At 32.5% G+C, this 11,371-nt stretch overlaps 1 protein-coding gene across 1 annotated transcript; it reads right to left on the minus strand.

Annotated features, from left to right (window-relative positions):
- Positions 1-5,129: 5,129 nt before the first annotated feature.
- On the minus strand, positions 5,130-9,901 carry LOC131065923 (disease resistance protein Roq1-like). Its single transcript, XM_058000524.2, has 5 exons — positions 9,375-9,901; positions 8,143-9,241; positions 7,653-7,946; positions 5,837-7,549; positions 5,130-5,744 (listed from the first exon to the last, which is right to left on the minus strand). Exons 1-5 carry the CDS (start codon positions 9,899-9,901, stop codon positions 5,130-5,132), a joined length of 4,248 nt encoding a protein of 1,415 aa, XP_057856507.2.
- Between the last annotated feature and the right edge of the window lie 1,470 nt (positions 9,902-11,371).

An 11,371-nucleotide genomic window follows, 5' to 3' on the forward strand; every position in this document is an offset into this window, starting at 1 on the left:
ACAAAACATTTGTGAAAGATAATAATTATATAAACATTTGATTTTGATGAAGAGAAACAAAAGCACTCAATTATTTTGAAGATATTATTGTTATTTACTTTTAAAAAGACCCCAGTATTTCCAATTTTAGAATATGTGCAATAAATTAGGTACATTGTCTATGGAATTCCTATGCAATCATTTAATCTTTCACTATAAAATCAAAACTTAAGGGTTAAATTATGGTCTTTTGTTTGCAAAGAAATTAGGGTTTTCTTCATTTTCTTGTAAATACAAGATTTTTTGTGTTATATTATCACAGTTTAAAATTTTATAAAAACAATAACTTACATTCACAATGTCTTCCAAGTCTTTAAAATTGTTAGTTTCCAAATATTTGGTTGACCCATTCCATAGATTAGCCAATAAATAAAGAAACATCAAGGAAGGGGTTTTTAATTTATTATTTGTAAGATGTAATAACATATATTAAAGAGGTAGATATTCCTAACTAGGAATAGTATTTGTTTGAGAACTTCTTTGATGAAATTTTCAATTTTATCCTCTCGAACAATCTATGGATATTTAATTTAGTAAAATTGATTATTTTCAATTATTTCATTAAAAAAGACATGATAGGATGTTTGTGTAAGCAATATGCCAAGTATGGAAGGAAGTTAGAGAAATAGATGAAATGGTTTTGATCATATTCAAAAGAAAACTAATTGCGTCTACTCTCAATATTAACCCCATAGTGAATTAAAATGTTAATCTAGTAAAGTCATCCCCTAAATATCACAAGGACATACATAAAAATATTGTGAAGTGGCTTCCTAACCACAAGTTGAGAGGAAATGAGAATAAAAGGCTATTGGAACCTATTCCAAAATATGAAGTAGCTCCTTTTTATATTGAATGCTTTGATGGATATTTCAAGCTATTATATCACACATTATGTCAATTTGTAGGAATCAAGTATAATAGTTGATCACATGAACATGTTGTTTGACTGTGGCTCACTTATGGGAGAAAAATTACATAAAGAAGTATAAATTTCAAAATAAGTGAGGCTTATCGTACTTTCAAGTGCTATTGAGTATTATGACACATTTTGTTACATTTTTTGTCTGATGAGTGGAATTAGGTGTAAAACTTGTGTAAAATTCTATGCCAAAAGGATATATATTGAGTTTAGATGCGAATTGTGTACATATACATGCAATGAGTTTATACAAACTATAGTATTTTTTGGGAACTTTTTTCTTAGTCCGATTGTATATAAACTTTCAAATTAGAGGAGAAGATTCATAGAATATTTTATTATATTATTATACGTCTTGCATTTGTTCAAGTAACCTAATTAAAAAAAATTGAGGTGATTGGTTATTCCATGACAACTAAAATATTATCAACATACATAGTACTCTAATAGTACCTCATAAATTACCTATACATGTGAGGTAAATAATATCCATTTAGATATCATAAGAAGGCTAGTATTTTTATTCTTAATTAAAAGTAGGAAATTTTACTATTCCTAGGAAAGAAGGATACAATATTTTTGTGGAACTGATCAAAATATTATATATGAAAATTGATGTGAAAAATATTGATCACAATGGATGCATTTATAACATGAAGTGAAGTGTAGGTGGTTTGGGATTTAAATATATAATTTAAAAGGGAATAATTAATGACAATTTGTCTTACCAAAGTTGTGATGGATACAAGGAGGCAAAAAATGGGTAAAGTAGTGATGGAAAAATCAGAATAAATTTTGATGATCTTGGGTATGAAAGGGTCTCTTTCCAAAAAAAAAATTATTGGTTGAAGCCTTGTTATAGAATGTGTAACACTCACTATACTTGTAGTCCATAACCCAACAAGAAAAAAATGAAAAAGTCAAGATGAAGAGATCTAAAAAGGGATTTTCATCATAGTTCATCACTATTGGCCTCAATATCTCCTAATCAAATATATATGGGAAAATACTCTATGGAACCAATCATGAATTACATAAAAGTAGAATAATTTGATGATAATATCGTAGATATCAATAATAAGTATACGGCCTTTGTTCTCCCCTATGGTAGCAAATGCATTATGTTTAGGTGTCATAATATCACCAGTCAATTACCATTCTTGAAACTGATCTTGTTGTGTATGATGCAAGGGAAAGTTTGTGTGAAGAACTTCCACTAGATGATGGATTTGTGAAAACAATATTTTAAATTATTGGTTTAAAAATGAAGCATATAGATGAGGTGGAAAATAAGTAGCTAGAAGAAAAATATACCTCACTCCTAATGAATAGACCATTAATTAGAGTAAGATTGGTATGGAGGATGATAAAATCACTCCTAAACAAGGGATAAAAATTGTGTAAGATAATTATTTCCTCTTATTACCTTAATGGAACATTGCCTCAACTATCTCTTTAGGCACTATAAGAAGAGACACTAGATCATAAGGTATTTTTCATAATGCAAAATAGGCTAATTATTTTTAGTTTGGATCTAAAGTTCATTGTAGGTTTGACATTTTGACAATATGAACCATTACCCGTAAGCATAACAAGCCCTAAAATCGTTAGAATCCTAAGGAATTTGGAGATAAATTGATTGTAAAACTTGAATCAAAGACACCTCTTCATAGAGGATATAAATTTTCTATGAATATAGCCATGTTCACTAAAGCTACTAATAATAAATTATAGGTTGACTACAATATTTTTTAAGAGTAGAATATCATATTAAATAAATTAAAGAAGGAAAGGGATGCCATTGAGAACTAGAATCTTTAGATTGAGTTGAAATACTCAAAATCTCTTGAACTTTCATCTAATAGGATAAAAAATGAAGATCCATTGATCAAAGAGACTAACAAATTAAGAGAGAAGTTGCATGCATCCAAGAAGTTTGTTTACACACTCAAGAATAATGGCAAGTTTGAAATTAAACAATTAATAAATGGCATTTTCAATAAAAGGGTATAGAATATATTTTTGTTTGGAAATAATATATTGTGGCCTTAATTGATCTTTGAATGAAAAAATGTTCAATTTTTTCCTTACTAAAATTAATGTAAACAATTAAGTAGTTTTAACTTGCTTAATGCCTAAATTTTCTACTTGTTAATCTATGACTTTGACTTCACATAGTCAATACTCATCGCAACTAGTATAGATATATATAGTAGTGAAGGAGATTTGAAAAAGGTTTTGAACATTAAAACCTCAATGGAAAAAAAAAAAAAAAAATTAATTACTTTTTAGAAACAATACAAAAGGATGTTTGTAAAATATTTATGGGTAGATGAAATTGAGAACTATCAAAAAGAAAATGAGAGGACACCAGTGTTGCTACAAAACAACTTTAGAAACAAGATTGAGTATCTAATTAGCAACGACTACATTATTTCTCTAATAGAACTTAAATTATTAAAAGATGATTAAAGATTTACTTTAGTCTATAATAATTTGATTTCTCTAATAGAACTTAAATTATTAAAATATGATTAAAGATTTACATTAGTTTAAGTCAGATAATTATAAACCAATAAATAATCAAATGAAAAAAAATACTTCACAAAATAAAAGAAATTATATAAAACAGTTATATATATAAAATAATATTTTGTATAAACCTATAATAATCATATATATTTGAAAAAAAAACCATTAATATTGATCCTTATATTTGTCCTAAAATTATTAAAAAAAAATTTAAAATCAAAACCAAAATTAGTATAAATTCAAATTAGTTATACATATTGTATGCGGGAAAAGCGGGTCGATAGAACTCAACATATGAAAAATGTTTGCCAAAGATATGTCCACACACACACATAGGACTTCTTGGTGTAAGCTATGCAATCATGAAGTATAACTCAGCTTCCCAAGGTGGGTCCCATGGTTCTCTATCTTACAATGTCCCTCAAACCAAAATGAGAGCTCTATTTATAGCAAAAATAGGGCAATGGATGGTCAGGATTGAAAGAGTTGATCAAGGGTTGAGTTTGAAAGTTGGGGATCCATGTTTGCAATTTGCACCAATGAAATGGTGACAAGTGTCAACATAGGGTTGGGTTGAGAGAAGGGGTTGGAGGCATTAAATGCCTGAGAAGACCTTATGGTTATCTAGAGATAAGGGTTAAGCTTAAGTTAGGATTACCCATTGGATTAAGAGTTAATCCAAGGATAAACCCTTGTGCAAATGTTTAAGGAATAACCATGGTCAAAGCAATGAATGCTTGATGAGACCCTTGGGTTACATGGAGGTTGAGTTAAAAGAAATTCTTTAACCATGTAAGAGGGTTTGAGTTTACCATTAATAGTTATGAAGACTTTGGGGAATTAAGTGGTTGAGGACTTGAAGCCTTTAATGGTTATCAAAGACTTTGAGGTTTTGAGAAGTGACTTCCCTTTGTTTAGGGATGTGACAAAGTTTAGAAGATGGGTAAGGCTAATTTAGAAGCGATTAGAAAGGTCTAGAAGAAATTAGAAAGGGGTTTAGGAAGCAAGTGGGAGGTGTAGGAAAATGCAAGTGGATGGAAGGATAATAAGATTTAATTGAAATAAAGTTAATTTAATTCAATTTGGTTGCAATTTGGGGAAATTAAATAAATTAGATTTATTCAATTTAGGATAAACTATTTAATTAAATTTGAATTTAATTAAAAGTGGATAGAAGGGATTTAATTGAATAAAATGATTTATTCATTAAATGGGTAGAGTGAATTTAATTGAGTAATTTACTTAATTAAATAGAGGAATGCGGGTAATTTAATTAAATTGGATTTAATTAAATAGAGAAATGAACATAAAATATTCATTTAGAAATATGGTCATTTTTATACATCTACACATATTATTGCTAGAACAAAAAAAATTCAAAAACCATTTAGTTTTAAATAAAAATAATAATTAACAAATAAACGACTCTTATAAAATTATATCCCTAACCTTCTATCTTATATAAGAATAAAACTATTTACCTATTTCATAATTATATTGAATAAATAAAACATAATTTCATTAGGCTAAAACAATCATATTTGCAACTGTTATTTTCAAAAAAATCTTGAATGTCTATTAGCTGTATACTGAGATTTAAGATCGGCAACTTACAATGAGTTTGTGTACCGGCCATTTATTCCAGAAGTTCTAATAATTGGTAGAAGGCCTCCGCAACCCTTTCCCTTTTGCCGAACACTACTATTGTTTTGTTTCGTGGGAAGCCATGGTCAAGTTCATGTTCTGAATAACATATGCGCACCACTTTCCTCTCTTCGCCATTTTCCTCCTCTTTCTCCACATAATACAAACATGAAACATCCGAATCAACTGGAATATCGTCTTCATTAGACTCTTCTGAAACATCCGAATCATCTGAAATCTCGCCTACATCCCAATCCCAATCATATGAAACATTTGAATCATCTGCAATCTCGCCTACATCTGAATCATCTGATTCATCTGAAATCTCACCTACCTCCAATTCATCTGAATCAGCTGGAAACCCACCTACCTTGGAATCATCTGAAACATCCGGATCATCTGTAATCTCGTCTACTTTTGAATCATCCGCATCATCTGGAATCTCGCCCACATCCGAATCATCTGAACCATCCAAATCTTCTGGAAACCCTTCTATGTCGGACGGCTTCAAGACCACAAGATCAGGAAACTCCAACTCCAAAGAGTTTACAATTGGCTCCTCCAAACGGATAATGCTACCTTGTATCCATATCTCTTTTGGACATTCCTACAAAAAGTATTGTTTCCAAAATATTCAGTCATATGCATGAACATTTACATAATACAAAAGAACTCTAAATTCGTAAAAGATTTTAATACCTTCCCCTTTATAGACTGAATACAAGGTTTCACAGCTGACATAGTCTCACATTTGAGTTTTAGTTTTTTCAATCGTTCTACATTCTCCAAACTTTGTATGCCTGGCACATTCCAGTGGGTCATTGCACACAGTTTCTTCAATGAATTGGCGTGTTCCAAACCTTCTATTTTCTCAACTTTGGGGCAATTAGACATTTTAAATCTTCTGAGTGAAGCCAAATCAGCAAAGCTTGGGAGTTCTTCTAACTCGAAAAAGTCACATATTTCCAGTGTCTCAAGATTTATGAGACCACTAATGCACCTGATGTTCTTCAGGAAATTGCAGGAGAATATCTTTAGATTGTTGAGCGACACTGGTAGCGTCTCAGGTAGTGAAGATAGCATTTCACAGCCTGATAAATCTAGATCTATGGGGTGTATCAGTTGACTAAAAGAATCAGGCAATATGCTCAACTGCTCGCAATATATCAAACTAATATTCTTCAAGCTTGTTAAATTACCAAAACCATCAGGCAGTGAGGATAGCATTGTACAGTATGATAAATCTAGAATTTCCAGGTGTATCAGCTGACTGAAAGAATCAGGCAACATGTTCAAGTGGTCACAATACTTCAAATTTATACTCCTCAAACTTGTTAAATTGCCAAATCTAATAGGCATTGAAGATAGCATTTCACAACTTTTCAAAACTAGAACTTCCAACTGTATCAGCTGACTAAAAGAGTCTGGCAGCATACTCAACTTCTCGCAATACTCTAGATTAATATTCCTCAAACTTGTTAAATTTCCAAAACCATCAGGTAGTGAAGATAACATTTTACAATATGATAAATCTAGAATTTCTAGATGTATCAGCTGATTGAAAGAATCAGGCAACATGCTCAATCCTTGGCAATATGTCAACTTTATATTTCTCAAACTTGTTAAATTGCCAAAATCACTAGGTAGTGAAAATAGCATTGTACAATGTGATAAATCTAGAATTTCCAGCTGTATCATCTGATTTGAAAACTCAGGCAATATGCTCAACTTGAAGCAAAACTTCAGATTTATATCCCTCAGGCTTATTAAATTGCTAAAATCATAAGGTAGCGAAGATAGCTTTGAACAATATGATAAATCTAGGATTTCTAAGTGTGTCAACTCACTGAAAGAATCAGGCAACATGCTTAATTGCTCACAATACTCCAGATTTATATTCCTCAAACTTCTTAAATTGCCAAAACCATCAGGTAGTGAAGATAGCTTTGTACAATATGATAAATCTATAATTTCTAAGTTTGTCAGTTGACTGAAAGAATCAGGCAATATTCTCAACTGCTTGTTATTGGTCAAACTTATTCTCTTCAAACTTGTTAAATTGCCAAATCCACCAGGTAGTGAAGACAGTATTTCACAACTTACTAAAAGTAGAACTTCTAGGTGTATCAGCTGACTGAAAGAATCTGGCAATATGCATAACTGCTCGCAGTTTATCAAACTTATATTCCTTAACCTTGTTAAATTGCCAAAACCATCAGGTAGTGAAGATAGCACTTGAGAGTCTAATCGCAAATTCTCCAGTGATTGGAGACCGCAGAACTCGTTGGACAAAGTGCTACCATGGAATTCAACGTCAAGCCTTTTCAGATCCTGAAGATGATTTATTGAGCTTGGAAGCCACTGCAGTTTTCGGCAATCCAATAAAATAAGCTCTCTCAATTGCAAAGGAAGCTGTAGACAACAATTATTATATTACATTAAATTCAGAAAAACATTAACACTACAAAAGTTATGAAGTAATCTTCTTGAACCACGAAAGCAAAAAAATACTTACATCTTCATTGTCCTGCCACAGTTCTTCCAAATCATAGGCTATATGAAGCTCTAAAACACTTAGATTTTGTAATGCAAGCCATGATGGAAATTTTCCTAGAGGAAAACATTCCCAGCGAAGCCACACAAGCTCTTCTGAGGCAAATTCTTCTGTAAACTCGTTACCTTTCACAAAAAGAATTTTTAATCCAAGGCATTTAGATCGTCTGCTTGAGTTCTCCGCCAGCTGATCTGTGTACTCTTTGAACGCCACAAAAGCATCTGCAGGTTTGATCCCTCGAATCGGCTCTAATTTCTGAATAAAAAAATCAAACGTACAGAGTGTTTCAATCAAACTCATTGAAAGCATAGATAGATAAAAACACGAACTAGTTGTAAACGTTATCATTGATTAGCGAAAACAGGCAGTATAAGAAATCGGTCCTCTATTCATCTAATCAATTGCATCTAACAAAAACGCAGAATGGGGGAGCAAATTCTATTAATCTCACCGTGTAATGTTTCTTCAGGTCGTGAATCTGCTGAGGACACCAAAGACGATATGGAGATTGTCCACTTGCAATCTCTCTTCCCATATCTCTAAGCTGATCATGCATCCTTATTCTGTTTATCACGAACCCATCAGCAAATTCCTCCTCGACCACTTCCACAAGACACTTATTCAACAGTGTTTCTAATTCATAGAGACCGCTCCAACCCGATCCATCCCACACTGCAATACCCGTGCTTTTCTCTTCTTCAATGAGAAAACAAGCTACATCCAAGAAGATCTCTCTCTCTTCTTCATCGAGCGCATCATAGCTAACTTGTAATTTTTCTTTTATTTCACCGGGTAATATTCTTAAAATTTTATGTAATTGGGATTTCCAGTAATCTATGGACTTTCTGCCATATAACTGTGCCCCCGATACCTTCAGTGACAGAGGCAAACCATTGCAAGCCTTTAAGAACTCATCAACCAGAGTTTCGAATTCAGCGGGTGGCGAGGTTTGCAAGAAAGCGTGCCAGCAGAATAGTTCCTCGGCATGTAGCATGCTAAGTCCTGGCATTTTATAAATGCAGGAGAGACCCCGTGATATGAGGACGCCCAATTCCCTAGTTGTTACAATAACCATACTTTGGAATCCAAGGATGTCTTTATTTGGCAACAAAGCATTCAGCTGGTCGATATGATCCACGTCATCCAATACAATAAGCGCCCGATGAGAGCTCAAACGATTTGCAAGAATGACCTTGCCTTCATCTACATGGTCGAATGGCGAATGATGGACACCGAGGTCAGCCAGAAGCTTCTTCTGCTTGTCAGGCAGAGCGTTTCTGGATGCTGCCTCTCGCACATCGAAAACAAAGCTGCATCTTTCAAAGGAGGAAAAGTTCCTGTTGAAGAGCTCTTTCGCTAATGTGGTTTTACCACTGCCTCCCATGCCCACGATCCCCGTGATTTTTACTGTCTCTTCTCCTGCAACTGATTCGAAGCCTTGTACCAGCTCATCCAATCCAACAGGACGATCGGTTACCCACAATGGACCTTTCTTTTTCATAATTTTAATAGCACAATTCACAATATTCTTCAAAACTCTGGCCTCATCCCTAAACATTTTTAACCGAAAACATAAATTAAAACAGGACACACTACACTGCTTATAATATCTATCGCTAAATTGGAAGCACTGGGTGAGATGTAACACTAGAGTATCAAAGAAAGAGAGAAAATAATACATACTCGTCATTGTTGACCAGGTAGCCGGATAGGAATGAACTATTGTGGAGAGCCCCTTTCCATTCATCAAGCTTTTCGGATTTGTATCTGCCCTTCTTTTCATACTCTGAGAATGCAGGGGCATATTTTCCTTTTCCTTGACCAATCCATCTGAGATCAGAGGGATCAACATGATAAAAAATGGGAATGATTCTTTTACCAGTTTTGAGCATGAAAGATAGCTCAGCCAAACAAAATGGGAATTGGGCATAGTTGACAGAAAAAATGGCAATCTGAAGGGTGGCACTAGTTATGGCGTGTTGTATCTCTGCTGGAATACAATCACCAGCCTCATCTAGAAAAACATGCAATCCCATGGAATGAAGTTTATCGTAGATGGTAGTGGCTAATGTGTATTTCATATCACTTCCACGATGATTAATAAATATGTCCCAGGGCTCTGTAGATTTAGGTACAGAATAAGGTGCAACTTCATCAAAAGCGTTTTCTGGTTTTGTTTGGTTTTGCCTGGCCGTGGAGGAGGAAGCCATTTCAATTGAAATTAAAACTGAAACCAAACAAAGAAAGGAGGAGGAAAGAGGGGCCTTGATATCGGTTAACTGAAGATTTCAATGCAAAAAACCTAATGACAAAACTTCGAGGAGGGCAGAGATAATGGGATCAAGGGTTTTTAAGAAACCACGTATTGATCAGCAGAAGTGTGAAGTTTACATGAAGAATGATGTCAACTCAGGACGGCAAATTCTCGTCTTGAATCCGATCACACTTTGTAAAATCAATAACGCTTATTAAAATATTGAATTAAAAAAAATTGAACGGAGTAACCAATTTCTTGTGGAATTCACAAAGAAGTTTTAATTTATTTTCTCTTCAAAACATATATTATTATAATTTACGTTTATATAAGCTGTTTTTCATCCATGTGGAAGACAATCTAGATGAATCACACTTTTTAAAATCATTAACATATATTAAGTATTCAATTTATTTTTTTAAATAGAGGAATCAATATATGATGGAATTTATGAAGTAGAGTTTTCACTTATCTTTTTGCCAAAAGACATAAGAATATAACCTATAACCTATGTCTATATATGAGTTATAGATGAGACTAAATTTAAAGGAATCAAACTTGTGACTATCATCAATGTTTTCCAACTACTTGACTATACGGTCTATGAATTAGGATATCTAATAAAGTTATTAAATTTATATAAAATTTTGAAGTCTCTTTATAACGAAGAAATTGTAAATCATATCATTTTTTATTTTATTTTTTAAATTATTTTTATTAAAGTTTTTTAAATGTCATAATTGATTTATAAGTAATAGATTCTTTCATGAACTAGTTTATAATGGTATTACAATTTTATTTTATTTTTATTGATATCTACAATTCTATTTTAGCTCTTAGTTTTCTTATTCATTATCCTAGATCAAAATTATAGATGTAGTTTTGATCTAGGCCACTTTGATGTCATTCTGCTTATAAATCACATGTTTCAATGGTCAAAAGGTCAAATAGCAATTTTACACCTCAATGCTACCAAAATGTGAGAAATAATCATTTTTCATTGACAAAGTTTATCTTAACCATTAAAGTAGGTGATGTTTAAGAGTAGACCTTACAAACTCATAAATTTGAACCCTAAACTTTTAAAATTCAAATTTCAAATTTGACCTTTATTAACCACTTCCCTAGTCATTATGAGTTGACTAGCATGTATGTTTTTCTTAATTTGAGCACTACATTATTTTATTTAAAGACATTCATTCACTTATTTAAATACATCAAGGATTATATGTAGAGATGAAATAAGGACATTCTATAATATTTATGAGCATATCTACTAGAACTATCAAAGCACTACATTTACACACATCATCCTAGGCTCATTGTGTTAGACACAATGTACCACTAAGAGGGGGGTGAATCAATGGTTTGCAAACTTTTCCCTTTATCTATCTTATGTGTGTATACCGGTTATTAGATCTAACAG

The sequence above is a fragment of the Cryptomeria japonica genome, chromosome 2 (genome assembly GCF_030272615.1).
Source record: "Cryptomeria japonica chromosome 2, Sugi_1.0, whole genome shotgun sequence".
Lineage (NCBI taxonomy): Eukaryota > Viridiplantae > Streptophyta > Pinopsida > Cupressales > Cupressaceae > Cryptomeria > Cryptomeria japonica.

What these genes read in the sequence shown, in the direction of transcription:
- LOC131065923 (XM_058000524.2), bottom strand. Translation starts at nt 9,901, where the DNA reads ATGGCTTCCTCCTCCACGGCCAGGCAAAACCAAACAAAACCAGAAAAC. An exon ending in ACCTGAAGAAACATTACACG is followed by an intron (nt 7,947 to 8,142) that starts GTGAGATTAATA and finishes TTTTTTATTCAG; the next exon opens with AAATTAGAGCCGATTCGAGG. An exon ending in TGTGGCAGGACAATGAAGAT is followed by an intron (nt 7,550 to 7,652) that starts GTAAGTATTTTT and finishes TGTTGTCTACAG; the next exon opens with CTTCCTTTGCAATTGAGAGA.